At 60.8% G+C, this 27,331-nt stretch overlaps 2 protein-coding genes across 3 annotated transcripts; one reads left to right on the top strand and one right to left on the bottom strand.

Annotated features, from left to right (window-relative positions):
- Positions 1-763: 763 nt before the first annotated feature.
- C27H6orf132 (chromosome 27 C6orf132 homolog) lies at positions 764-15,748 on the bottom strand. 2 transcript variants are annotated; one of them, XM_026111977.2, is made up of 5 exons: positions 15,520-15,748; positions 11,750-11,865; positions 7,855-7,930; positions 4,625-7,493; positions 764-4,087 (listed from the first exon to the last, which is right to left on the bottom strand). In XM_026111977.2, the coding sequence occupies exons 1-5, from the start codon at positions 15,662-15,664 to the stop codon at positions 3,982-3,984; spliced, it is 3,312 nt and encodes a 1,103-aa protein (XP_025967762.2). In that variant the 5' UTR covers positions 15,665-15,748; the 3' UTR covers positions 764-3,981. The 2 variants fall into 2 exon arrangements, with proteins under 2 accessions (XP_025967762.2, XP_025967763.2); XM_026111978.2 differs by lacking the exons at positions 11,750-11,865; positions 15,520-15,748 and adding an exon at positions 11,525-11,737.
- Positions 15,749-18,677: 2,929 nt separating this feature from the next.
- GUCA1A (guanylate cyclase activator 1A) lies at positions 18,678-26,225 on the top strand. Its single transcript, XM_026111900.2, has 4 exons — positions 18,678-21,648; positions 23,152-23,301; positions 23,708-23,798; positions 24,056-26,225. The coding sequence occupies exons 1-4, from the start codon at positions 21,451-21,453 to the stop codon at positions 24,214-24,216; spliced, it is 600 nt and encodes a 199-aa protein (XP_025967685.1). The 5' UTR covers positions 18,678-21,450; the 3' UTR covers positions 24,217-26,225.
- The last annotated feature ends 1,106 nt before the right edge of the window (positions 26,226-27,331 follow it).

Here is a 27,331-nt window from a genome sequence, read left to right as displayed (position 1 = left end):
GCAGTGCTGCAGAAACGCTGACAAGACCACGTCAACACCATTTGGCTTAGAAGCCATCTGCAGAGGAATTAGAGAATTACCCGGGTTTTGTGGAATGCTCACGCTGTCAAGACTAATTTACATGCCACTTCAGTTAGGGGACACCTTCTTCCATAAATACACTGCGGGTAGAGCAAAAGCTTCAAGACATTGCACACTTCGCTAATGAAAAACCTTGTTCTGTAGCCAGAGCTGGATTAAAGAGATGAGAATGCAAATAAGTATAATTTAGATGAGTGGAGAGAGTAAGCCACTATGAAGACAAGCCTGCCTTTTATGTTCTTGCTTGCATTGCTCACGCTGCAGTTTTAAGAACATTTCAGTTAGGACTTGCAAATGAGTACGCAGGTTTCATTACTAATGAAGAGCTCAAAACCAACAATTCTATTTATAGAAGCACAAGTCGAACCGCACAGGCTCCTCTGTCAGCCGGCCTAACCAGCTGGATGGGAGGGGTGTTGCTAAAATGATGCACACCTAGTGCTAGCTGACCATTTATTCCTTGATCAGGCTCCTGAAAACATCTAAATTGCCACAGGGCTTTGCATCAGCCACTGGAGAGTAGCAATTGGACCGAGCCCTAGGTAAGATGAAATTCGGACTATTGCTGAGGCCAATTTGAGCTGTTTTCCTGTCCTTTTAATCTTACATGCAGAAGAGCTTGATCTTACAGTAGATGAACGATTTAAAAACAATACTTACAAAACTCAGACCACACATGCAATAAAACAATATGTCCAGACATATTTAATGCAAGAAGGTTGATGTTCCATGGCACTCATAAATAAGAGACTTTGTTAACACACTTTACAAGTAAAGCTATCGGTTACACTACATTAGCAGGTACTTTTGAGGAAGAGGCAGCTGCAGGGGATAGTTTAAGCTGTATCAAGACGTGAATGACCTAACTGTCGAGGGCTGAAACGTTAGAAGAGTTTCATTGTCAGGTTTCAAAACAGCTTTCAGCACCGCGGCTGAGCTATAGGGTAGATGGCTGTGCTCTGTTGTCACACCTGCGTCTCTCCCTCCTCTACTGCTAAACTTAGGTAGTGAAATAGAGCTGGGGAGGAGAAGAAAAGAGCCAGAGCAGAGTTTACCTCTGCGCAGTCCTGACAAGTCACCTGGCCAGGGAAGAGGGAGCTCTTCCCCACCGTCCCTGCAGCTCCGAGGACTCGCTCTTCCTCAGCAGTACAGATTTTGCTCTAAGTGCTTTGGCTGCCGACAACTCTGCCGGCGATTTCTTTGTAACATGAACAGTTCCAACAGCCCTGGCCGAAACGCCTAGTTGTTACCAAAAACACCAGGATTTTGCTATTACGTTCGGAGGAAGCAGGGCTTGCCCGAAACATCCGCAGAACAGGCTGCTTCGCCGCTTCAGACGTTCGCGTTAACCAGTTCAACAACTGAACAGTCCCACCTGGACTGGTTACAGCTCGGGCTGCTACGCGTTCCCAGAACGGGGGTTCTTCAAATGAACAAGGGCTATTTCATAAAACCGACTTACATTATCCTGCTTCTAGTGTTTACTATAAATATACACCTGCTAGAAACAGGACACTCCACACTATGTAACACAGTATTACAACCACATACGAATTGTGTATGTCTGCGTGAAATAGTAAACATGAAATCCGGAGCAAGTGCCAGCATCAGAGCTTCACGTTTTGCTCTGAAGAAATGAAACGTGTAGGGGATACGCTCAAAATGAGGGGAATTTGTAACCCGAGGTAGAGAGCCCCCACAAACCCAGGAAAACCACTTGTGGACAGTCAGTTTCTGAGGCTGAAGTTTCCAACAACTCTTTAAATTGAAGACTGTGCTTTTCGGGATCACATTCTAGCTCTAATTCCTCATTTTGCAAAAAATTGTATCCGGAACCAAAGAAACCAGATCAGATTGCAGTACTTCAGGGAGGTAGTTGCAGGGTTTTGTTTGTTCTTAAAGTGAAACTGGTGAAGTTTCATCCAGTACTAAAGCACAGCCCTGAAGCTGCCCGAACAGGGTCACGTCTCCGTCTCCACATGTAAATAAGGATCCAAGGCAGCCCCTCACCTGCGGGAACTTCCACGGTTTAAGGGCTGCAAGTTCATGGCACTGGCACACAAACAGCCACAACGCTGCTCCTTCCACTGCATTCTTTTCTCCGTAGTTTTTTTGTAAACCAACACCCAGGTATTTAAAACATGTTATTTCAATACTGGCTGGAGAGAGCACGTTTGGAAATATTCCAAGCTGCTGTAACTTACTGGCATGAAAATGCCATTTGAATTGAGCTATTAGACCTATTATGGTATTTGTGTTCTCATTTTATCCAGAGCAAAGTAAAGTTCAGAATACTTTGAAGTCTATGCAACATTTGAAACAGCTGTTAAATTATTAGGTAATTAGAGTTGGAAATAATGTAAAGCTTAGAATTTCAGCATCATGACATTAATATCAAGATAATTGTCTGAAAATTGCACCGCCAAGGAAGATTTATCACTGCATTTTGAGTTAAATCATAGAGCAAAGTCTCGCTACAAGCACAAACATGGGATAAGCTTGAGTGGAACTAATTGTATAATAGTGGAAAAAGTGCTTTCAGAAAGAGTAGACTAACGTCTCAAAGTGCTTTTAGTTTGTCAGCGACTAAAAATATTCTCTACAAGTTTTTACATTTATCTTACATTGTTTTTTGGCAAGTTTACTTAGGAGGAACACTACGTTTGATCCCAATTTCAGAGCGCTCGCTGTTCGAAACCTTGGTCCGTTAAGACGAGGCTGTACCGCTCTCTCCGCAGCACAGAACGTCTTCGGGACTGCTCTCGCCTCCCCGTCGCACAGGGCAGCCGCTACCGGCTGCTGCAGGCCAGCACGTGCCCCAGCAGCGAGCGGAGCCAGGGCAGCACGCGCTCCCGCCCGACCGGCGTGCAGCCGATGGGAACCCTGGAAATGGCCAAGGATGCTTCTCTTGGCTGTTAGCATCCCGCCAAAGGCACTTCATACACCAAGAGCGTCAGACACTTTACAGTTGCACTAAAAATTTAGCTTCCCAGTTCCCCTAGCTAGACAAACTAAAACCACAGCTACGGCAGCATAGTTCTGCAAGTCACGACCGTACCCATGAGCTCTGACAAAGGGAAAAAAAAAAAAAAATCGCATGTCGTATATGCCCAGTGCTGCGCAAGCACCCGCCCAGGCCTCGCAGCATTCCTCCGCGATGAGCAACCAGCAAAGAACCAGCCAGAGGTGATGGCGCAGCAAAGCAGGGGCCGCACCCCGCACACCGGTGCCGCGGGCACCGCGCCGGAGCCGAGGAAGCGCCTCCAGCCCGCGGCCGACCCGCTGCCAGGACGCGCCGACAGCCGGGAGCCGCGCGGGACGTCAGCGTGACCCGGTCGCTCCGGCTGTCGAGGGAGGCGGTGGCAGCAGAGGTGAAACTCTGGACGTCCTCCACCATTCCCTGTCCGGTCGGCCTCACATATTACTTAAAACTCCCCCAGACTCGGACACAGGCTGGTTTGCTTCCATCATGCACGTCCTGCAGCTGGGTTCTCCCTGCTCCCAAGCACGCTGCATTCAAACCAGTTAAACAAAACCCTCCTCACTGGTTACGCTCTGAGGAGAGCCAAGGATGCTTCTTTGCTCGCTTCTTAGAAGACCTATTAGGCTGCAGTTCTGAAAATAACACTTTGGGGTGGGGGCAAGGAGAAAGAAAAACGTGTTTGCTCACGTAAGACCACAGCAGCTGCTCCTCCGCAGTAACCGCGCTCCGTGACAGTCTTGAGAAGAGTCCAAGCCCCAGACTCGCTCCCCGCCTTCGCCGTCGGTAGTTTGCAAGCGGCGTTCGCAAGCCCGGGCCGGGGCAGGTCCCGGTGCCCACGGAGGGGAAGATCGGCCCGGGCAGGCTCCGACACGTCCCAGCGCGAAGGCGAAGGCGGCGGCGGGGCGATGCGCGCGAGCCTATCGGTGCCCGCTCTGGTACGCGTAGGAGATGGGCTGCCGCGCCCCAGGCCTGACCGTGAAGGTGTTCGTGGGTCCGCTGTGCTGCGCGCTGCCACGGGCGGGTCTGCGGGGAAGACGCAAAGACCGAGTTACGGAGAGCCAAGAAAACCGCTTGTCTCTAGTCCAAAAGCAGGGTTTTTAAGCAGACGGGGGGCCGACCCTCTGCAACCGCCGCGGCAGCACCGGACACCGACGTGCACCGCGCTTCTGCCCACCCTCGCGACCACGGCAAGCACACGGCAAGCGGCAGCGCAGCCAGTTCAGGGGAATAATTTTGCCATTAAGCAAACCCTAAGCCTTAAATAAAGATGTCAGGAAGAGAGAGCAATCGGGGCCAAGGTGAAGGTTAGACTCGGTGGGAAGAACAAAGCGAAAGCCCAGCCCAGAAGCAAGGTGGAAGCGGAGCTGGATGCCGGGTTTCGAAGCGCAGCCGGCGCTGGAGAAGAGGCGGCCGAGGCACAGCCTCGCACGAGGCGGGCAGAGGTGCGGTGCCGCCTTTCGTGCCTGGGCCCGGGCACCGAACCCTCCTCTCCTCACAGCTGCAGGGAGACGCAGCGGACCGAGGACCCGGCCCAGGCGGGAGCGCGGCAGGGAACCGTACCTGCTGGCTGCCGCCGCGCCGCCGGGCGAAGAGTCCCCGTTCTGCCCCTGGTACTTGGCGTCGCCGCCGTAAGACGCCGCTTTCCCGGGCGCTTCCGCGGCCGCCCGCCTGCCCCGGGCGCTCCCCGGGATGCTCCGCTGGGCAGGGCCGGCCCGGCGCGTCCCCTCCGCCGCCGGGGAGGGGAACCCGCCGGACGCCAGCGTGCCGATGCCCCGGGAGGCCGCGGCTGCTCGCGGGTAGGAGCGCTCGGGCTCGGACACGTACAGACGCTTTTTGATCAGCGGGCGGGCGCTGGGGTAGCGGCCGGAGTAACTCGCGGAGGTGCCGCGGTCTGGGAACGGAGGGGCGAAGTCGCTATTCCTCCTGCTTTTCTCCGAGGGCCCCTGGGAAGGGGGATCGTAGCTCCTCTCGTAGCCGCGGCTGGGCCACCTGAAGTACGGCGGCTTTTCCGGGGTCCGGCTGCAGTCGGGGAAGCCGGGACACTCGTGGTCGGCGTCCCTGCTCCGAGCAGCGTCCTCCGCATCCTCCGCCTCGTTGCTGAACTCCGGCGGCGGGGGGATAATTTCGTAATCCAGCATCTCCCCGTTCTCCTCTTCCTTGGGGGACGCCCGACCGCGGGGCGGAGACGCGCTGCCGTCGGGCGGCTCCGGATGCTCCGGCTGGCCGGGGCCCAGGAGGCCTCGCACCAGGCTGGAGGCGGCCGCCCTCCGGAGCCGCGCGAAGCCCGGGCGATCCTCCGCGCTCGGCCTCTGCGCCGCCCCGCCTTGCTCGGGAGAGCTGGAGAAGGACGGCAGCCCCCGCCCGCACCCGGCCGAGCCCGCGGCACCGCCGGCGAGCGCGGAGCTCCTCCGGGGCAGCTCCTCGCCTGCCCGGGGCCCGGCGGCCGCGCGGGGGGACCGGGGCACCACCGTGAAGGAGCGAGGCTTGGACTCGTGGCCGTAGGAGCTGGTGGAGGCCGTTTCCAGCACGGCGGCGCCGAGTTTCGCAGGCCCCTGGACCCGCGGCTTCTCGCCCGTGCCGCCGCCGCGCCGGCCCCTCTGCGCCCGCTGCCTCGCGGCCAGGAGCAGGGCCATGGGGGACCCCTTCTCCACCCTCTCGCCCGTGACGGGGTGGGTCAGCACGTCATCGGGGCCCGCGCTCGGGCAGCCCGGCGGCTCCGAGGGCACGGGCACGCTCCCAGCGGGGCCTCCGTCCACGCCGCCCCCGTCGCCGTTCTCGCCCCCGCGCGCAGCACGCAGGCAGCCCGCCGAGTCGGCCCCGGCCCCGGCCCCAGCCCGGTGGGTTTTGTACCGGAGCAGCGACGCGTCGGCCTGCGGCGCGGGGCTTCGCGCGGGCGAAGGCCTCTCTGAAGAGGCGGCTGAGACCGGGGGCTCGTCCCCCCCTCTCTGGGGCTGCTCCGGGGCGCTCAGGCTGCTGCTGGGGGACGTGGGCTTGGGAACGGGGTCCGCATCCTCCAGAGCGTCACCGACGGACGGGGCACCAGGCACCTGGGGATCCTCCTGCACCTTCTCCTCTGCCGCCGCAGCGAGGGGCTGGAGCTGACCCGGAGCAGGTTTTGGCAGCAGGGAGCCACTGCCGCCCTCCGGACTCTGCTTCTGGCTGCCAGGCCCCAGGGGAGGCCTTCCTTCTTTCTTCAGCGACAGCACGGCCTCCAGCTCGCTCCTGATTTTCATAACGCTGCTGGGCTGCGAGCTGGCGGGTTTGCTCTCCGGAGCTGGAAGCGCCACGTCGGAGGAGCCCTCGCTGGCGGAGGCTGCGCTGATACGGGCCTCTCTCGTCTCGCTCGCTCCTCCCTCGGGCAGCCGCGAGTCCTTCCCAGCGGGTTTAGCGGGCCTGGACCCATCAGAGCGGATCCCGTCGCCGCCAGCACGATCCGCATCGCTGCTCGGGGGCCAGGGAGTCACTGCTCTCTGCACCCGCCGCTCCTCCCGCCTGGCAGGGGACAGCAGGGCCACGAGTTCGTGCCTCAGCCTGTCCAGGGCGCCGGCCTCCTTCCAGCCCTCGAGGTCTGCAGCGGGGAGGTCCCGGTCGTTCGCAGGAGGAAATCCAGACTTTGGAGACGGGTCGTTCTCGCCCTTTCTCGACGGGGGAACCGCGTCCGAGCCCGAATCTGGTGGCGGGGGCTGGCGACCAGCAGGACCGGCCCCAGCACCGGGCGCTAAGCCCGGCCTCGGGCTTGGGGGCCGAGCAAGCAGCGCGGCGGGCTCTGCCGCAGGCTGCCTCGACGCGGCACCGCTCGGCCCGGCGTCTCCCGCCGCGGGCGCCTCGGCCTCCGCTCGCGGGGTGAAGCACGGCGGGAGCGGCGGCCGGGCGCGAGGCTGCCGGGGGGGGGCCCCCTCCTTCCCCGGGGCGTCCGGCTCCTGCGCCGGGATGGAGGAGGACCTGGCTGGGGCCGGCGGGGGCACTTTGAAGGAGCGGGGGAAGGTCAGGTGCGGCTCGGGGCGCTGCAGGCTCTCCAGGGCGGGGGCTGCCGGCCCCCCGGCCTCGGCGCTGGTGGGGCGCGCCGGCCCCTCCACCTCCGCCTCCGCCTGCCTTGCGCTGAGCCCGGTCTCCGACTTCCATTTGGAGATGCCCGCGGAGAAGGGCGGTGCGGGGGGGACGAAGTCCGGGGGGGCCGGCGTGCCCGGGGAGGTGGCACAGGCGGGCGGCGGGGGGGCTGCTGCCGCGGGCGGCGGGGGCACCTCTATCTCCAGCGGCGCCGGCACGGCGGGTGCCCCCAGGGGCGGCGGGGGGGCTGGCGGGGGCGGCGGGGGCACCGACGGCGGCGGGGGGATGTCCTCGTCCGGGTACTGCCCCTCCGCTGCCTGCGGGCGCAGGTCTCCGACCGAGCTGCACATCCGGTAGCTCCCGTTCAGCCGGGAGCCGGGGCCTGCGAGAAGGCGAGAGAGCGGCCATAGCACCTCCTCCCTCTGCCCTGCGAGGCCTAGAGATGCCCCCAGCACGTTGCCCCCCCGGAACGCCAGGTTACTTAATTCAGCAGCTATCCAAAGCTTGCTCAGCTGCAACAGCCACTGTGCTTCACCTTTAGAAGTGAGCGCTTTCAACGCCTTGAAGAGTATCATCAGAAATGCAGACTTATGAACAGAGGCTTGGTTTTAGCATTGACACCTCGGGATCAGACTGTCTGCTCCAGAGAGGGACTCGAGCACAGCTGCTTCGAAGAACGCCCCGAGCGCCTGGTACCGCTAACGCTGAGCGGCGCCGCGGGCCTGGCAGGGAAGATCTCTTACCCAGAGCTGCTTTTTCTGCAAAGTCTTCAGGCACGGACGGCGTTGGCACAGCCACCCCATGGGATTCCTGGGCGCTCTGCGGGAGTCGAGAGACCAGGCCGTTAGTTTTACGCCCGAGGTATCAGAGCGAAGAGCCGACAAGCAGGGCCTGGGCACCCACGCAGCCAGGAGCCTGGCGGGATCTAGTGCCCGTTCCTGGGTACTGAGGTCCCTGCGCCCCTGCGGCAGCAGCTGTTGACTTCTTAAGCGGACGGGCGAAGTGACGAACATCGCCCGGGCCACGGGGACAGACCCTCCCCGTGACTCGGACGCGGATGGACCAGGCGGTTCATGGCTATTTCGCCGCCAAGCTCAGGGCTCCAGGGCCCGAGATCGGCAGCATTTACCCAGTCCCTTCGCATTCCTGCTGCAAACTCAACACCGTTCAGCTGGTGCAGGACGATGCAATTTAGCAGCCTACACACTTGCAGGGGTGCTTACAGCAGGGCAGTTCGGTAATTCCAGTCACCCACGGCAAGACATTCAGGCACGGTGACTCACCTGCAGCGCGGAGCAGGACTCCCGCTTCCCACGGCTGCCCGGAGCCTCGCCTCCTCCCGCCGTGACTCACGGCTAGGGCTGCTCTGCACCGGGGCGTGGGTCGCTCGCGAAATACGAAATACGCACCGGCGCGCCCACGCTCGGGATGCAAACGCTGCCTTCCCCTTTCCCGCCTGCACCAAAGCGACCAAAGGGACGGCCGAGAGCCTTGCGCAGCAGCGTCGGCACGGACCGCCGGCCAGGAGCCAGCGTGCCACGGGCAGAGGGAGCTTCGGACGCCGCGGTCCGGGATGCACCCCCGCCTCCCGGGACCCACGGCAGAGGCCGGCCGGCCGGCCGCCCCGCGGCGGCTCTCCCCAGCAGCCACGTGCGTTAGCTGCCAAGAGCCCCTTGTGCAAAGGGAACGTTATCCCGGGATCAGCCCGCACCGCTCCGGCGGCGAGTCGTGCTCGGCGTACAAACGCGCAGATAACGACTGAACCCGTGCCCTTTGCCTTTCACTGGCATTATCACTATTTTTACAAGAGATTGCTACAGGATTCCAAAGTCTCCTTGCTCAAAGGTTAAGCTCGGCTTATGCAGACAGCCCCGTCGCAGGCTCAGGCGTTGCGTTAACATTACGCACCCCCGGGCGCGGGATCCGGCGTGGGAGCACTGCCGGGACAGGGCTGACTCCAGCGGCAGCAGCCCCCCAAGGTCTTTCAGACAGAGCAGCAAGACCCTGGGATCCCCCTGCTCCTCCTCCTTCTGGAAAAGCAATAAGAAAATACACAGTCATTCCTTGCCAAGTCTCCCGTGCTGCAGATGACCATAAATCCTCCGTAACCGCCAGAACGAGCCAGTGATGGGTCAGCCAGGAGGGACCGCTTCCCATCCACAGCCCGTGACATCGCTCAGCCCCAGACGACTGCAGCCGAGGCCTGCCAGGGCATCAGGACCGATCTCCGCTGGTGGTAAAACACCAGGCTCGGCGGGTCTGACTCCAAACAGGGCATCTCCTGCTGCTCCCAAAGACACGCTACAGAGGAAGGATCCTGAACGTCAGCCGAAAGCCAGAGGAGGGACAGCAGGTAACCGAGAGGCACGTCAAGATTTGAGGATGGCATTGGTCAATGCAGGGAAAAACCAAACGCTACAAAGAAAAGAAGCCCCCAGCAGCTCCCGCTTGCTACAGAAGCTCACTGCTCCCGGCGCGCTCCAGAGCACGCTGCGGCAACGGCGTCACCCGAGCGCCTGCTCAGGCTGGGTCATTGGCAGCCCGTGTACCGCACATTTAGGACAGGGGTAGGAGGAAGATGGAAAACATCTCTGCAAAACTGGAGGAAGTGAGCCCGCACTTCGTAAACAATTAGTAACTTCAGACGTCATTTCGACAGGTCCTAAAACTGGGCAAGCCTGTTCCACGCCAACCGTTTCTGCTGCGCGTGCCAGCGCTCAGCGCCTCTCCAGGGAAAGCCACCCAAGCCACGCCATCAGCTAGCTTCCAGCAACGACGGCATCCCCGCTGAGCTGCCAATCCGAGAGCACTGGAAAGCTCGTTTCCTCCGCGCGCGTTTGCCCGGGCGCGACAAGCCGCGGCGAACCTCCCGCTGACTCGGGGCGGCTGCTGCGGCTCGCGGGCGGGCAGCGCGTGGGAAGCAGCGCTTCCAGCTTGGGGCATCCCCGCCGGACGTCGGTGCGTGCCGGGGATCCCGTGCGGGGGGAGCTTCCACCGCAGCGCCCGCGTTTCCCAGGCACCTCCCCGCTGCTGGCAGGAGGCCCCAGGGAAGGCAGGAGCTGAGGCAGGAGCTGCAGCACAGCCCAGCGCAAGCACGCATGCGGCAGAAGCATCTGTGCCAAGTCAAACCATGCTTTAACCTCGTTAAAATAATGCGAGCATCCAGCACCGACCGGCCCTTTTAAGGGCAAGACGTTTAACTAGCCAAGTTGGCAGGTGCAAGAAGTTTTCCTGTTTAGTTTCAGAGGAGCACGGGGAGCTGGGAGAGCCCTCGCGTGGGGCAGGCAAGGAAAGCGAGCCCCAGGGACAGCTGGGCTCTGAAGGCAGCAAGAAAGCTCCTCCGCCGGGGTGGCAGCTCCTGTTTATCCCAGGACCCTTCGTGCTGCTTGTTCCCGCACCACACGCTCCCACTGAGAAGCTCTAGGAGCAGCAGAAGCCCAGCTGCACTCCACGAACACGGCGATACTGCTGCAGTTGCTCCTCCGAGCCCACGCTGAAGTCCCCGCTAGCGGAGGGGAGTCTCTCGGCCCCCAGCCCTGGGGGGTCACCCCACCCTTGGAGCCCCAACACGGCTGCATTCCCCTGCCACCATCGCCGAGGCCACGAGCACCTGGTACAACCCACGCAACCCCGGAACTCCCTGATCACCCTCTCTAATACCTGCGCACCCCCCGTTGCCCTCCCGGGGCAGCCCCGGCCCTCGCCCCCGGCCGCCCCGCGCAGCAGCCACGCAGGGGCTCGCCAGGCGATGTCCCGGCAGCACGAACGTGCCGAAGCGCCGGCAGCTGCTCCCAGGCACGGAGAAAGCCGAAAGCCGAAGCAGAAAGCCAGGCTCCCAGCTCGCCGGCGGCCGCGCTCGGCTTGCGGCGCCCGCCCCGCTTCGACGGTCATCGGCGGCGGCAGAGCCGAGCCCGGACGCAGCTTCGATCGCTGCACGCTGAGCGGGCGAGGCGCAAAGCTGCTGCGGCTCTGGCATTAACCCCACCCAAGGCAGACGTGCCCGTCCGTCCTTTCTCGGGCAGTGACGTGAAGGGAGGGGCGGCCGCCTCTCCCCATAACCCAACTTTATAGAAAAAGGCGAAACAATGCAGCCCTGCCTGTCCCCCGCTTGCGTGTCTTCCGAGCCTGGGAGAGCTGACATTCACATCCAGTGTTTGCTATGGGAGGGAGGAGATGCTATAGCAGGGCATTTTGTCCACTGGAAAAGATTTCCTGTCAGCTTTAATAACGGAGAGTTTGCAATTCGATGGCTCAGAAAGCAACAAGCAGTTGCGGGGGGCCGGCGCAGTCCGTCAGTCGCCTCCTCGTCCCCGCGCCACGAACAGGACAGTTGTGCTGTTACTCCGCGGCCGCACGCGAGATCCAGAGATGCTGCCAGGAGCAGCTGTGCAACACCGCGCAAGCCAGACCTACCATCTATGCGCCCAGCATCTTCTCTTAATCGGAAAACGCAGGGCTGATAAAGCTCACACCTCCTGCCCAAATATCTCGCCTACGTCCATCGCAAAGCGTGAACTCCGGTCACCTTCTGAGCCCTTGCATCCGCCTTTACTGGAGAGCGGTTTTGCTCTCCGCTTATCTCCTGGCCCGGGTAGGGGAAGGCAGACGCAGCCGGCCCGGGCGCAGCCCCGTACTCACGAGCGGCAGGAAGGTCAGCAGCGGCCGCACTCTCGGGCGAGGTTTAAGCGTCGCGGTGCCGGAGTCGGTCATGGTACCGAAGCGGTTGTCGCCATAGTACACCTCGATCACGTCACCTGCCGGGAGGAGAAGACCGTCAGCAGCAGCATTGCGTTGTGGACAGCAGGACAACCCCGGTCAGATGCCACCTAGTTTAACGGAGCGCTGCGCAGCCCTGGCAGCATCAGCTCCCAGGAAGGGCACGAAGCGCCGCAGCCCGAGGAGCAGCTGGGCGTTTTGGGAAGGGCGTTTTGGGAAGGAGACGAGGTCCCAGGTGCGTGGGGCTCTGCTTGCGGGCAGCCGGCGGTCCGTGCACACGCTTGCGAGGAATAACCACCCTTAACAGAAAGCAAGATACCGGAGCTTAACGAGCGCAGAGCAGAGGCCGAGCCCATTCGGGAAGGGCCATTTCTAGCACTAACCAACTATGAGAGTTTCGCCTTAGGAAGGTCGAAAGGTTATAGCAGCAGTGTCCAGCTCCTGCCCCCGACCCGGGCTGGGTTTAGGGCAGGAAAACGCTTCTGGAGCGGCTGGGAGAGGCCAGCCCAGCTCTTTGCAACGCCGCGGCCGACTCCACCAGCCCCAGGAGAGCCGGAGGCTGGGCCGCAGTGAAACCGAGCGCGGCTCGGAAGCAGGGGCAGGACGTTACCTCGGCCGCTTAGTCAGCGAGCGGGGAGGGAAAGGCGCAGCGAAGGCGCTAACGGAGCCGCCCGGCAGCGGCACGTCCCGCGGCAGAGCCTCGCCTCAAAGCGGGGCCCGGACCGGCTCCCCGACGAGCTCAGCCCCAGCACCGGTCCCCCCGCTCCGCCAGCGGCTGCTCAGCTTGGATGCTCGGTTTCCCACTGCTTTTTTTTGTTTGGTTTTTTGCACGTTTTGCTGCTACGCAGATGCCGAGGGAGCTGCACAGCTGCTCTCCCAGCACCGGCAGCATCCTCCTGCACAGCCTTTGCTTCAGACCCCGACGCAATTAGTACTGGACAGTAAAGAGTGCTTAACAGCACACCTTCCAACTACAAGGTGCATCGCAAAGAAAGGCTCGGGGTCCTTCCAGAAAACACCCCCGCGAGCGGGGGGCCGCGGCAGAGGCAGGCGCCGAGCCTGAGCGACGGCCGGGGAAGACGGCAGGTATCGCCGGTTCCCAGCCCCGCGCTTTCGCCTTGAACCACACCTTTCGGGCCGGTTTATTTCTGACAGTGAATAAAGCTCATAAAATTACTTTAATTACGTTCTTTGTGTCTGATTAACAGCATGAATTAACAAGCAGAAGCACCGGAGCGTGCAAACCCCACCTTGGCTGGAAGGAGAGACACGAGTAACGCACTGCCAAGGAGACCAGGGCTAAAGCAGAGCAGAAGGGTTGGGAAGGAGGGGAGAGCACGCAAGGGGCTGCGATCGGAGGGAGAGCTAGAGGCATGTTCCACCCAGCAGATTTTGATAGCGGTTTCAAGGAGAGGGGGAAAGCAAACAGCCTCCTCCTCCGCCCTGAAACACCAGCTCTTAAAAGTAAAGAGCTTTTCAAAAGGAAAAGGTTTGGAAGCGGTCTTTGGAGTGGGTTTGCTCCTCAAACGTGAAGCACAGAAAGTCTCTGTCAAGCATTACACAAAAAGGAGCAGCTGAAGAGCAGGAGAGTGAAGGCTGTGCAGCTCCCCAAGCAAGGGGAAGGGACGGGCTGCGTCTTGCAGCCTCGGGAGCCCCGTCGCAGCGCCCGCTCGAGCGCACGGCGGTCCTTGGGGAGGGGGGGCCGCTCGACCCTGCCGTGCCCGAAGGTGGGGCGAGGGGCCCCTGCCCCCGGGCCTCGCTCCCCGCGGGATGCCCTGGCCGGCCTGGGGCGGATGCCTTGGCCCCACGCTGCAGCGGCAGCAAGGAGTTCCCGTCCAGCCGAAACGAGAAAGCAGGAACGGGGAAGCGGAGACGGAGCGGCCCGGAGACCTGAAGCGACCGGAGTTTTACATTAAACCAGCCACCAGCTAAACTCGGTGAGAAAGTGGATCAAAGCTCACAGGGCTGTTTGATCCTCGATTACTAAGCATCTCCAGCCTGAATGCATTTAATTAAAGCAAAACGAAGTGCTTGCAGTTGTGTTTTCTCTGCTGGATAAACAGGACTTGCCTGCTAGGAGCCCGTCACCGGTGGGACCTGCGCTCCCCAGCTCGGCTCCTGGGAGCAGACGTCGGGGAACGCGCCCAGGCAGGGCGGCTCGGCCGCGACCGCGGTGTGGTCCCTGCCATCCGGCCTCCCTGGAGGCCCTCGCGGCCTCTCCGCGGGGGGAGGCTAAAACCAGCGGTTTGCGGCGGGGGGGGGGATGGAGCCCGGTGGCCGAGCCAAGAGCGAGGCGGCGGCATCGGTCGCCGCGTTTGGGAATCTCTGAGTCAGGGAGGCAGCAAACCGCCGCCCATGCCCCATTGCTCAACCCGCCGTTGCCTCGCGCGAAACGCTGGGGCGGGATTCGGGCAAGCAGGGGACCGCTCCGGGCCGGGGAAAGCACGCAGCAAACGCTCGGGAAGCGGGGCCTGCCCCAGGGACGGCTCCAGCGGGAAGGGCCGCCGCGCCGCACGGAGCAGAGCGCGGGACGCTGCGCTCCCGGCACGCCGAGCCGCGGGCACGGGGCTGCGAGCACGTGCTGCCGGCGGGACCGAGGACACGAGGGCCGGGGGATGCCCGGGAGCGACGCAGCGGCCCGCGTCACGCTCAGGCTTCGAGGACTCGCGGCCCTCGCGCTGCAAGCCGACGGCGCGGCGGTCCCGGCCCCGCTGCGGGGACGTCCTTGCGCTGCGGCCGCGGCAGCCAGACTCCCACGGGCAGACACAGGGCCTTTCTTTTTAAAAGAGAAAAAAAAGCAGCACAGGGAAACCTGAATCCCTCTCAGGCTGGCAACAACTAGAAACCAGCAAGCTTTTTTCTTCTTCATTTAAAAGCCACACAAAGCTTTCCTTTATATTTTCCCTTCGCCTCACCAGCTGCCCTTCGGGGTACGTAACCTCTGCAGTATCTCCGAGGGCACCGGGGCACACTGCACAGCCCGGTCCCATCCCCGAATTTCCAAGCTGGAATCCGAGAGCCACCAAAGCCCGTCCACAAGCTGCTGCTATCCCCCACCTGCCCGGCTCCGGCCCTGCTAACCCGGCACCTCCCACGCGAGCCCCCGGGGCATGGCACCGCGCTGGAAGCCAGAGAAACTCCAATAAAGCATATGCCCACCCCAGTGCCCCCTCGCCCCGCACGCCCACGCCGCCCCTCGGGAAACGGGCTCCCAGTAAGTCACCACCGGCTGGGAAGGAGCCCGGCGTGGGAGGGGACCTGCTAACAGGGTCTGACCCTTTTTTGGGCTGCTTTAGCAAGTTCGACTTGGGAGAGCGGACTGTGGCCCCACGAGAGCCGAGGGCTGGTCTCAAGCGGACGGGGGCTCGTTAGGAACCTCCGCATTTTCCTTAACTTCACAGACGGCTTGTGCCAGCTGTTCTGCAAGGTTTGAGCAGGTTAAAACTTGCCGTTTTGTAACTGAGCCATATCAGGTCGCGCCTCAAGCCTTCCCACTGCGCGGACAAGGACCGCGGTGGCGGTGGCCAGGTCGCCCTCCCCGCGGCAGCCGTCCCCCGCGACCTGGCACCTGCGGGACAGCTGGACCCTCCCCACCGCGCCGGCTGCGACTCCAGGAGAAGGCAAAGCACGCGAGAAGCAGCATAAAAAAGGAAGTTAAACAAATAACAAGAAAAGCAGGGGGCAAGACTGACCGGTGCCACCGGCGCTCTCGGAGGAGACCTCCTGGGTGAAGATCCAGGGCGGGTTGGTGGCGAAGAGCGAGGTGTCGGCGCCCTGGGCGTGCTTCCTGCCGAAGAGCCTGCTGAAGGTGCCCTGCATGGCGTGCTGCTTCTTCATCCTCGCCCCGCACCCGCACCCGCACCGCGGCCGGGCCCAGCGGCGGCCGCGCAGGTCGGAGCCGCCCGAGCGCACCTGGCCCCGGCACCGCCCCCGGCACCGCCCCCGGCCCCGGCACCGCCCCCGGCCCCGGCACCGCCCCCGAGGAGCCGCCCGCAGCCGTCGGGGCCGGCGCCGGCAGCGCGAGCGGGGTTAAATATCAGATTCCTGTTTAAAAAAAAAAAAAGCACCAATCCTGTCCTTGCAACTTTGGGAGCCGGCTGCAGCGCGGCGGGGTTTTATCCCCCTCCGCGCCCTGCTCATGCGCTCGCCCAGCGAGGGGCTGCAGCTGCCGCACTCGGCCCGAGTCGTTTCTCATTTCGGGTACAAAAACAAGCGTCGCGCGCTGCCGACCATTTTCTGTGTCACGCAGAAACCTGCGAGTTAATGAGTAACTTTGGGCCTGAATAAACGCTGGGATTCACAGGAAACTTGAAACCCCAACTAGCCATTGAAAAGTTGGCTCCGAAACGCAGCTTCGGGTGGAGTCACCTGCTGTTGTAGCTATTTCCGCCGCATTTTGAGAGTCAAATTCACGCAGATTTCCTTCTCGGTGACAAATCTGGCTGGTTCCACCACGTTGAAACCCTGCTTTTTGTGGCCTTTCCTCCCCACACGTCAGCACAGCACGCCAAATCACCTGGCAAACGGTGAGAAATGAGTTGCAATAGTCCAAAATGGAAATGTAACGATGCTGTAAATGGCCGGGCATCGCTTAACTGCAGTGAATTAGCGCGCAAGGCAAACGGGAGAGAAGAAAAGGAGCTAACGTGTTGGACCACGTGGATTCGATAACGGGGTTGTGAAATGCAGGTTGTCACTTTTTAGGGCAATTTTTTAGAGGATTTAGCCCGATTCGCGGATACATTGGCACAAGCGCTGCGAGGCTGCGGTGGCCGCGCAGCACCAGCCCCCCAGCAGCCCCCGGCGCTGAAGGAAAGTTCCCCGGCGCCTCCCGGATGCAGCAACGGGATGAAACGCGGGAGCCGCTCACGGCCAGGACCAGTTTAATGCCACCTGCGGACGGGAAAATAAGAGGCACGTGGGTCTCGCCGAGGAGGGCACGGTGTCGCGGCAGGACACGCGGCACGTGCACCCGGCGCTGCCAACCACCTGGGATCGAACCAGCTGAGCAGGATGTGGGAGAGACGCAGTGGAAGGAAGCGGGCGGGAGAGGAGGAACGGCGCTGAGACGAGACGCCGCGGAATCCTGTGGAATGGGACAAAAAACCCAACAGAGACAGGCGCTTTGGGTCGGCCAGATTTCCCCGGGGCGAGACCCCACGGGGCCGGGGGTGGCCCATGCACTGCCACCCCGGTGATGCTGCGGTGTCACGAAGGGCGTCCCTGTGTCCCCATGTCCCCATGTCCCCACATCCCCGTGTCCCCGTGTCCCCCATCCCCATGTCCGCCGCCGCCGGGAGCCGCCGGGACGATGCCCTCGCAGGTGGGAGCCCCCCGGGCGGGGGTCCCGCTCGCCCACCGCGTGCCCCTGCCCCTTCCCGGCCGTGCAGCGGGGAGGCCGGGGTGCAGCGAGCGGCGCGGGTGCCAGCATGGCACGAGGATGCGACGCCCGTGTCCGGCCCCGGGAGCAGCCGCGAGGGCTGCTGGACGGGGGCGAGCTCTGAGCCCCCACCCGCGGGGTTTCCCTGCCGGACGAGGGCCGGTTCGGGAGGGAGCGGGAGCTCACAGTGCCACGGGATTAAGTGGGGCTGCTAATTCCAGCTCAGCGCCGCAGCAGTGCCGCGAATAGCGCGGAGGCTCTGGGGCCGGTGCTTCCCCGCGGAGGCGGCGGTCACGTCGGCAGGTCACATCTCCAGGCCCCGCGCGCGGTCGGCACCGAAGCGCCCGGCAGCTCGGCGGTGCAGAGCCCCAGCAAGGCTTGTGCATCGTGAAAGCATCCCCACGCCTGAGCCGTTCGGCGTGCGGAGCGACCGCGGCCGCACCTGCGCCCCAACCGTGCTGCACGGCCGTGCCGGTGCCTCCCCGTCGGGCGGGTGCTGCTCGCGCGGCCGGCGTGCGCACACTTGCCCGGCCTCTGCCCGAGCCGGAGAGGCAGCGAGCTGCCGCAGACGCGCGTGTGACCGCTGCCGGGCCGGTCTGCGTGCGGAGCAGGGCCCCAACCCCGCCGTGCTGCTGCAAAGCTGGCTCCCGGGCGTGCGGGAGTCCAGATCCCACCGTTTCTCTCCCACGGAGAAGCGGACCGACATGCTGGGACGCCTGAAGTGTACTTGAGGCAGTGACTGCTGCAATGGCCTCGCTGCAGGAGATGCTAAGAAATCCTCTCGTTTTGCTTTTCAAGGCTAGTTTGTAGCCTCCAGTGCTAGCCAGCTTTGAGGAACCTGTGCCAGAGGTCCCCGAATTATCCCAACCTAAAAACCAGGCCCGAGAGGACGAGAGAGGGAGGGATGTGCTTGGGGGAGACGAGGACGTGGTGCATCGCACGTCTGGGAGACGAGCGGCAGCGGGGAGAGGCGAACGGGGCGTTCGGGGCGTCTCGCTGCCCGGCTGCGGGGAGATCGCTGTAAACACCTTGCTGCTGCCCCCCTCGTCGTCGGTTCAGGAGCCAGCGCTCGCAGACAGATAGAACAGAAATAGAGCAACGAGTAAGCTGGAGCGTCACGGAAACTAGGAAACCTCTTTACATGGTTAAAAATAAAGCGAGGCAGCAGCGAGTTTATTTAGGGCACTCAGGAGTAAATCGGATAATTGCTGGGGAAGTGCCAGTTTCCACTGAGAATCCTGAGGCGCAGCGGTATCAGCATCAATGAAAGCAAGATAACTGAGTCATGGTTAGATAACAACGGAGAAACGCTGTTCCAGTCCAGCGCAGCCGCGGAGCGGGCACCGGTGACAGCGTCGGGCCAGGGCGCGTGTGGCGGCTGCCGCGGAGGAGCCGGCGGCGGGTCGCGCTGCTCGGGGAACGCCGGAGCCCTGTGCCCCGCGCCCCGGCCACGCAGCGCTCCGTGCAAGCGCCCGGGCAGCGAGACTTGGAGCAACGTGTCCCCACGGGTTGTAGGGAAGAGCTGGTCGCACACGGCTCAGCTAGCCTGGTTTTCCCATCACCTTTTTGGGGGAGAAACCACTTAGAGATGAAACCACATCAAGAGCGATGAGCGCAGAACCGCGCGGCCCAGGACGGCGTTGGGGGCTGCGGCGGGATGGAGACGCTGCTGAGCTGGTACACGGAGAGGATTTTGCGAAGGCTGGTGTTACGTCCCTGCCATCGCTGGTGTTTCCCATCGCATCTTGTGGGTCACGCTAGGTTAAACCTTTCCATGCCATGGCTGTTTTTTGGTGAAGACTTCACAGAGGTCTGGGAGGAGCTTGCATGGTTATTTCTAGCTCCTGTTATTGGTATTATATTTGAGAGGCTGCTCTGGGGCCAGGACTGCGCTGTGGCAGACACAGGACTAGACGTGATCAAAGGATGAGCCTAGGAGAGGTCATAGAGGGAGGGGAACACCAGAAACGTGGCGGCACTTTATATCCACTTTGCACTGTTGCAAACAACCACGGAAAATGCAGGTCGAGCAAGAATCGAGCTCTTTGAGTCCGGCTGTGTGCGTTCCCGTAGTGTGCTTGGCTCTCCTCGTTTTCATTACGGTCTAGGAGACACCTCCGTATGTCAAGGGGGTCATTTCATTGAAAACGTGCTCTGTAAGTAGTGCTGCCCTGGACTCTGAGCTAGAGGAAGGAGAGTATCCAGCCTGGCAGTGCTCTCGCTGCGTGTTGCCCGCCCTGGCGAGCGGTGGAGCAGCGCGGCCGCCCCGCACGCGCTCCTGGCCCGTCCAGCTTGCTGCTCTCCGCGCCCCGGTGCAGGGCCCTGGCCAGGCTCTAAATGGCGAAGGAGGGGATGAAGCTTGGGGGGAGTTTTGCTGTTTTTGGCTGACTGTTTTGCTTTGCAGCTGACTAGACCTGCAAGGTCGGAGGCCCCTGGCAAAGACGGCGCGGGACCCCACGGGAGGGGAAAAGCCCAAGCTCCGCAGGAGGGGCCCAGCATCGCTCCTCCCGGCCCAGCTGGCCCAGCTGGTGCCGCCCCTCCGACACCGCCCGGAAGGCCACCGCGGCCACCGCCACGCCGAGCGCGCCAGGAAAGCGACGGACCCGCCGAGCGCCAGCCTGGAGAAGCGCAGACCCGTCCCGGGGACGAAACCGCCGCTGACGGCAATAAACCCAGAGCAGCGAAACCGGCAGCCGGGGTGGCCTGGGCTTCTCGTCCCCGCGCCTGGGTTACGGCCAGCAGTGAGCCTGCGAGTCGGGGAGCGGGCGGTTCGGTCACGTCGCTCAGTCCGACGGAGAAACGTGCTGCGCCGACTTTGCTGTAAGAACAGTGAGGTCTCAGCTCACCAAGCCAAACCTGGGGGGGATCTCCTGAATTTGGCCAAAAGAAACCAAAGAACACCTTCTTTCACCAGGCTGTTCCAGCCACGAGCAAAGTATTGTTTGTAGGGAATGAAAAAACACATTTCACTTGTGGTACTGGAAAACTGAGTTAGCAATTGGGGCCGAAACTCGCCCGTTGCGTTGCCTGCTCAGGAGAACCAAACGCGCTGCTAGGAAACACTTCTTGCAACTCTTGGTGAGCTCGTGCCCACCTTCAGTACGCAACCTTCCCTCTGTTAACGCATGCCTAGGTATTACAGACCCTTTCTGTGCTTCAGTACAAAATATCCCCCAGATATTGCGGGTTAGCAGGTGGCTGGGTAGGTCAAAAGCGAGCGCCTGAGCTAAAGGTGCCCCGCGCTCAGAGGTGCCGTGAGCGCCGGGGAGTTCGTGTGCCGCTGATGCGGCGGCTGCAGCACCAGCGCATCCAGCTCCAGCTCCCGGAGCTGATCCCACTTCCGTGACTGTTTGACACCTGTGTAATGCCACCTATTTTAGCAGAGTTTTGCCTGACTTTCTTCAGTGCAGAAGCAATACTGAGCTCTGCAGCACATAAAAGTCGGGCTACTTGTCTTAAAGCCGTGAGACACCAACCTACGAGCGCTGCGGGAGCTACGATGCTGGTGGACATCCCGTAACGGCACTGGTTTCATCACTGGGGGAGGATCTGGCCCATGCTACTCTCTTAGGCTATGTGTTTTACCCCCCAGCCCTCCTCCGAACGCTGGGCTCCTCCGTACAAATGTCACTGCTTTCAGTCGTACTCGCACGGAGAACTTGGGCCAGAATAAGATCGAGGAAGACCGGGAAGACGCCAACCAGACGGAGACCTCCGAGCGCTTCACTCTCTTTCTTCGCGGTCTGATTTTAGTGCAGAAGTTACTGTCCACGCGACGCAGACAAAATCATAAATGAAGTGGATTAGGAGCTTACAGCGTCATGGAGAAAAGCCACCCTCCTAATCCCGGCCAGGGCCGTAATCTGCCAGGCTTTCCCGATTTACCTCCTTCCCTGTTTTAACCCTGAACTCTCGATGCCCCTGGAGGAGCCCATCGCCGCCCCGTTGCCCATTGGCGGAGGAGGGATTTGCCGGGTACTTAAAGGGCAGGGCCTCGTCTGGGGGGGGTTGTGCTTTGGAATCTGCCTCGGGAGAGGCGTCGTCCGTGCCCGTGGCCCCAGCGCTGCCCGGGACAGCCCGCGCGCCGGCTGCTCTGTGGCTTCCCGACATGCGGATCCCTGCAGCGCTGGGGACGCCTGGGCTCTAAAGGCAAGAAGTAGAATCAAAAAAAAGTCCCCAAGCTTCCGAAAACGCCCCCAGAAGTTCCCGTTTTGCTGAAAAGCGACCCGTGCTTTGTGCGGGAATGGGGAACATGGACGGGAAGGCGGTGGAGGAGCTGAGTGCCACCGAGTGCCACCAGTGGTACAAGAAGTTCATGACGGAGTGTCCCTCCGGCCAGCTCACCCTCTACGAGTTCAAACAGTTTTTTGGCTTGAAAAACCTGAGTCCGGCAGCGAACAAATACGTTGAGCAAATGTTTGAGACATTCGACTTCAATAAGGTAAATATTGTCCTTCCTGCTGGGTCTGCGCCCGGGCGGGACGTGCCCTGCTCTGCTGGGGGTTGCGGCTGCTGCGTCGGGTGTTTAAACAGGTCTAACTGTTTATGGGCTGATTCTCCTTGGCCTCCTAAACCGTAATATCAGTTACTTAATGTGAAAAATCGCCATAAAACCATAACCGACAAAGGTTCTTTGCAGCACTTGGGGTTTTCTCTGTCTTTTCACCCGGAACAGCTACACACTTTTAAGAACAACAGGGAGTCGACAGCGCGACATTGATATATGTGCGAGTGCGTGTGTGCGTGTTCGGACCACAAAGAGCCAGCTATGACCGCGGAGGAAAAGGAGAAGAGACTTTGCTCCGTATTTCCCTTTAAATTAAACTGCGGGTTTTTATCTGATGTCCATAATCCCCGGAAAACAAAGCGCCCTTTAATCCCGCATCGCCTGGTGTCACGGCAGCAGGGACGAGCGCGCGGCACGAGGGGACGAGCGCCGCATCCCCGCGGAGCTGCCGGGCTCCCGGGCCGCTCGCTGCGGCTCTGGGACGGACGGAGCTTGTTTCTATATTGTTTTAAACTCCCGATGGATCGCGGGTTCGCTGGTTTTGGGGTGCGCTCAGCACTGAGCCAGGGCCCTGGCTCGCCTTCGGGGTGGCCGGTGCACGGGGAGCCCTCGGTGCCGGCGGAGCTGGGGCAGAGCAGCGCGGGTCGGGGCTCGCTTGTGCCCCCCTTCTCGGCTATGCCTGGTGTTTAAAAGAGATTAAACAACAGGTCCCGGTGCCTAAACACACAGAAAGCAGGTGCCAAGCCACAAGGAGAAACGTGCACTGAGCAAACGTCTGCTTCCTCCTGGGTTAGCAGTAAAGGGTAAATTTTGCAAAACAAGCCTGAGTGAGTCAGGGGCTTAATTCCCGCTGAAAATAACACAGTTCAGGCCCTAAATCCCTCAGGTGCTTTTGTCTGTGCCTAAGGCTTTAGCTGTGCTTGCAGCCCCAGGTTTGAATGTGCGCCTGGAGAGGAGCGGGTGGGTGGGAGATCCCGCTGCAGGCAGGGCTCAGCACCTATTTATACCTAATTTGGGGATAAAGCAGCTGATCTTTGCTGCTTTCGGCTGTAATCGGCCCCGCAGTGCAGTGGGCTTGTTCGGTGACAAAACATGGGCTTGTTCTCCCCAGAAAACTCGCCGCGGCTTTGTCGCACGTGCCTTTCGCCGGCGCAGTGCTCTGCAGCCGGCCGCGCGCGTTTGCAAGCTGCGGTGTTTGAGGGCAGGACGACGGCGCACAAATGCACCCCGGCTTTGCGTCGGGCTGCGGCCGGAGACGCGAGCGAGGATGGGCTGGGGGAAGGGGAGCGCTCCCCCTGGGATATATCGGCTGTAAGGGGGTGCATGGCGGGGCCCCAGGTTAAAGCCTTCTGGGGGTCTCCCAAAAGTGACGGGGAAAATCATTTGCCGCCTGACTCTCCTTCTAACCCAATCTGGTTTCCGCCCTTCTGCTTTCAGGACGGCTACATCGACTTCATGGAGTACGTGGCCGCTCTGAGCCTGGTGCTGAAAGGGAAGGTGGACCAGAAGCTGAGGTGGTACTTCAAGCTCTACGACGTGGACGGGAACGGCTGCATCGACAGGGGAGAACTGCTAAATATCATCAAGGTGAGCGGTCCCCGCTCTGGGGTCAGCACGGGGTACCCCGGCCGGCCGGCCGCCTTCGCCCGCCCTGCTCCGGCACGCACCGACCCCTTCTGTTCCCCTTGCAGGTTGTTTCACAGCCCCCTTAAATCCAGGTTGAGATAAGCGTTTGAATTTAAGCTAAGGATTTTCGGAGCTGAATGACTCCTGAATTATCCCAATAGGCCACTTAATCTCTTAATGCATTTATTGCATTTTTAAGCGGTTTTAATCTCCAGTTTTTAAAATGGGCTTCTTTATTCCTTTCGGAACCTAACTGCTTGCAAAAAAGCTAGGCCTCCGAGGTCATATCACTTAGACACTTGTACTGATAAGTGCATAAATGTATATAACATGTTCACTGATTGTTCTGCATGTCCTTTTCCTCCAGGCTATTCGTGCTATCAACCAGTGCAACGACACGATGACAGCCGAGGAATTCACCAACATGGTGTTTGACAAAATTGATATTAACGGAGATGGTGAGGGACCTTTCTTTACGCAATGCCAAATGCTGCTCTTACCTTTGCCCTTGCCCGTGGTTCGGTCTGCCGGACCGGCTCCAGCTGGGGGATGTCCCCAGCGCAGCCCGCGGGGGTTCGGCTCCTCTCCCGGGGCAGCGTGGGGTCTGTGCGCTTCAGCTGCGACGGCTTGGGCACGGTTTGGTACCTAGACCTGGAACGGCAGTCCCCGTCCGTAACCCCCATCTCACGGCCCCTGTCCGCGCCCCTTCCCGCAGGCGAGCTCTCGCTGGAGGAGTTCATGGAGGGCGTGCAGAAGGACGAGGTGCTGCTCGACATCCTCACCCGCAGCCTGGACCTGACCCACATCGTCCAGCTGATCCAGAATGACGGGAAGATCCCGCAGAGCCCGGAGCAGGCGGAGGCGGCTGCCGAGTAGGCTCCCGGGACACGGGCGCTTCGTCTTCGCTTTTTCCCCCTAACGTTATTAAGAAGAAACAGGCCGTGGTCACGGGAGCTGCCCCAGCCCCGGCGTGATAAGGCATTAGAGCATCCCGCTAGCGCAGGGTCGTGATCTCCATGGTCTCCTCCAGAGAGGAGGACCTCGCTCCCGGGGCGGGCGCAGCTCAGGATGAGGCCGATGCACGCTGGACCCGGGCTGGTCCTAGAGGGCAGAGATGAGAGACCAGGGACTCCCCGAGGAAGCAGGAGCTGCCGCGGCGGCTCCAGAAACGCACGGCAGCCCTGGGGCCGGCGCGCGGGGGACCCGGACGGTGCCGCGAGGGCCCTGTGCTGTGCGGGTGCCTCCGAAAACTGCTGCCGGGCGGGGAGGGCGGTGGGGAGGACGCCCGCGAGAGCGGACAGCCGGAGCGCAGGGAGCCGGGGGTTTAGGAGAGCAGCGAGGGTCCACGCCGGGCTGGCGGCCGGCACCGGAGGCTGCGCGATGTGCGAGTCCTGCCGGCGGGGAGACCCTCCGCTCCTCCGGGGAGAGCCAGGTTGGGTGCAGACTTGGCACAAACGGTGAAATAAATTGTTAATCTGTCTGCAAAGGCCTGTGTTGACCCTCTGCACAGAAAATAAGGAGTAAGAGCAACAGCAAATACGCACGAACGATGCAGGAGGCACTGCTGGGTCTGCACAGCCTTTGCTTGAAATTCGTGGTTTCCTGCTCGTGGCATCAGCGTGGAGGCCAGGCTTGACAGGGCTGTCTGAAGCAAATAAGCAATAACGGTAAAATCCGGCTCTGCATGGGTGTCCGTAAAAAGGCTCTTGGCAGGACTGAAATGCTCCACACAAAGCTGAAATGACAGATGAGACCCTGTGAACCCTCTGCAGGAATTTGTCCCTGGGGACAAACTGCATCCTACCCGCGCAGGAGGACACGCACATTGCAGACAAGTCCGTGGGTGCACAGGGCAAAAGGAAACAGTGTCATGTTTCGGGAAGGTTTTCCAGATGGTAGTGACACTTTCTCCTTCAGAGAAAAATGACATGTGTACCCCCGAAAAGCCCCCCGGGCCACGCAGCGACCAGGCAGCCGGAGCAGCCGTTACGGGCACGGCCGTAGTCTGCGTCTGGCAGGGAGACGAGAGGGCCGTGGCCCGTCGCCGTGAGCTGTGCGTCCCAGCACGTGGCACCAGCCGCGGGGCGAGCACGGCCGTGGGGCGAGCAGGGCCGTGGGGCAGGCAGCCGGTGCCCCGCTCCGGTCTCGCCCAAACCAGGGAAACAGCCTTGGCGTAGCTCACGCAAAAAGCTGCAACGTCTGCCGAGGCCCCGGCGACTCGCAGGGAGAGAAGGTCCCAAAAGCGAATGCAAAACCCAGGGATCAGATCCGAACCTTCTCTGTCTGTGCACATTCCCAGGGCATCCTCAGTATTTTCCCAAAAAGCAAATGAGATCAGTAATTTTGGTCACTCATTCTTTGATTTGTTGCTATTGTGTAAACAGCCTCTAGTGATGATATAGATAAAAACATCAGTGAGCTGGAAAAAGAGGCGTAGCGAGTGCAGTGGTTTTTCTTTGCTTTCTTTTAAAGCATTAGAAACATAAAATGGTGCCTTTTTTTTAACTGCTGTCTGAACCAGGCAAGCAACGTCAGGGGTCTGTTTCTCCGGGAAAGGGCGGCAGCGGCAGGAACCTGAAAGGGAGCAGTTTTGTGTGTGCTCGCAGGAGTATTCCTGCGTGTCTTATCACCTGCACAACAAATTTCTTGTCTACTCGTGCGAGTTACCCTCCCGGGCACCCGCCGTGCTGGGCCGTGCCGTGCCGGGGGGCTGCAGCTCCCGGGAGCGCTGCGGGACACCGGGGAGCGTTCCTGGCCCGGCCGGTGACTTGCTCCTCAGCGCTGGATGCTAGCAACCCATGAGCGACTTTCTGGTCACTTTTTTCCCATCGGCTTTTGTACTCCTGATCTTCTAGTGAACTAATAAAAGATGTTTTACAAGATTATCTGAGGTTGTGCTTTTTTCTCTTTTCCAGTCAACCAGGCTGTTTCCAGCAGGGCAGATTAACTCTCTGAGGCAAGCGCAAAGGTCCTTACGCTGGCGCGGTTAGCGTTGCTCCTCTGCAGGAGCGGCAGGGCAGGCGGGAGGGCTCGGTTTCCCCTGAACCCGCGGAGGCCAGACCCCGCTCCCAGTCCCTCGTGTCGTTTGAGGACTGGTTGTCTGCTCTTCCCAACGCTCGACACCCCTCCCTGCCCTGCAGCAGAATTAACTGCCCCGCAGAGGGTCGGCACAAAGCTCACTTCTCTTAGTCTTTAACACGGAGGTTACAAGGGAGTTGAGCTCAGCACGGGCTTTCTGCGCAAGCTCCTTCCCGAGAGACAAATTCAGCCCCAGCTGCGCCGTGCCGCTCTCAGCCCCTCTCCCCTCCACCTTCCCCAGCTGCAGCATTTATTTCCTCGGCAAACTCCGTTTCTGTCCGGTGGGAAACCCCCAAGACGAAGAGGTGCTGCAGAGCTGCCTCGGGGCGACCAAGTGGCTGGATGCTCCTTTCACATCTCGGCATCTCCCTCAAACGCTGCTGTTTCAGCCTCTACGAAAGCAAATTAAAAACAATTGGAAAGGAACACTGTGACTTCCTTTGCCCTCACTCACGTATAATTTATCTATTTCCAAATGGTGGCGGGACGGGAACGCCCGGGTGCGGCTGGCCTCACCCCCACGCTGCACGGCCAGGCCGGAGTCGGGCAGAGCGGGCACCCCGAGACCAGCAGAAAGGCTTTCAAAATGCAAACCCAAAAATAAGCTCGGTGATTGGGTAGAGAACTGATGTCAGGTTGCAAAAATACCTTCTTTTACGCCCTGGTGCATTCGGGTGCGAGGCCTAAAAGGCAAAGAGATAAAACAGGACAGGTCCTAGAGCAGACGGCTCCAAAAGCTCGGTCCCTTCACAGCCACGGCTGCCTCCAGCCCAGCGCTCCTGTTCCCACACCATGAACCAGATCCCATAGCATTAGATTACCTTAAATAGGAGGGGTTTTTTAAAGGTAACGCATGTTTGAGACACTTTCTATGCTTCTGAGGTGCGCCTTCCTTTAAAGAAGGGAAAAAGAG

Source organism: Dromaius novaehollandiae, chromosome 27 (assembly GCF_036370855.1).
Source record: "Dromaius novaehollandiae isolate bDroNov1 chromosome 27, bDroNov1.hap1, whole genome shotgun sequence".
NCBI lineage: Eukaryota > Metazoa > Chordata > Aves > Casuariiformes > Dromaiidae > Dromaius > Dromaius novaehollandiae.
The sequence above is the reverse complement of the archived record's forward strand: the minus strand, read 5'-3'. Positions and strand labels throughout refer to the sequence as shown.

Coding starts and splice junctions, on each gene's coding strand:
- C27H6orf132 (XM_026111977.2), bottom strand. CDS start 15,664: ATGAAGAAGCAGCACGCCATGCAGGGCACCTTCAGCAGGCTCTTCGGC. Junction 7,931..11,749: donor TGCTGACCTTCCTGCCGCTC/GTGAGTACGGGG, acceptor CGACTCCCGCAG/AGCGCCCAGGAATCCCATGG. Junction 7,494..7,854: donor TGCAGAAAAAGCAGCTCTGG/GTAAGAGATCTT, acceptor GCCTTCTCGCAG/GCCCCGGCTCCCGGCTGAAC.
- GUCA1A (XM_026111900.2), top strand. CDS start 21,451: ATGGGGAACATGGACGGGAAGGCGGTGGAGGAGCTGAGTGCCACCGAG. Junction 21,649..23,151: donor AGACATTCGACTTCAATAAG/GTAAATATTGTC, acceptor TTCTGCTTTCAG/GACGGCTACATCGACTTCAT. Junction 23,799..24,055: donor AATTGATATTAACGGAGATG/GTGAGGGACCTT, acceptor CCCTTCCCGCAG/GCGAGCTCTCGCTGGAGGAG.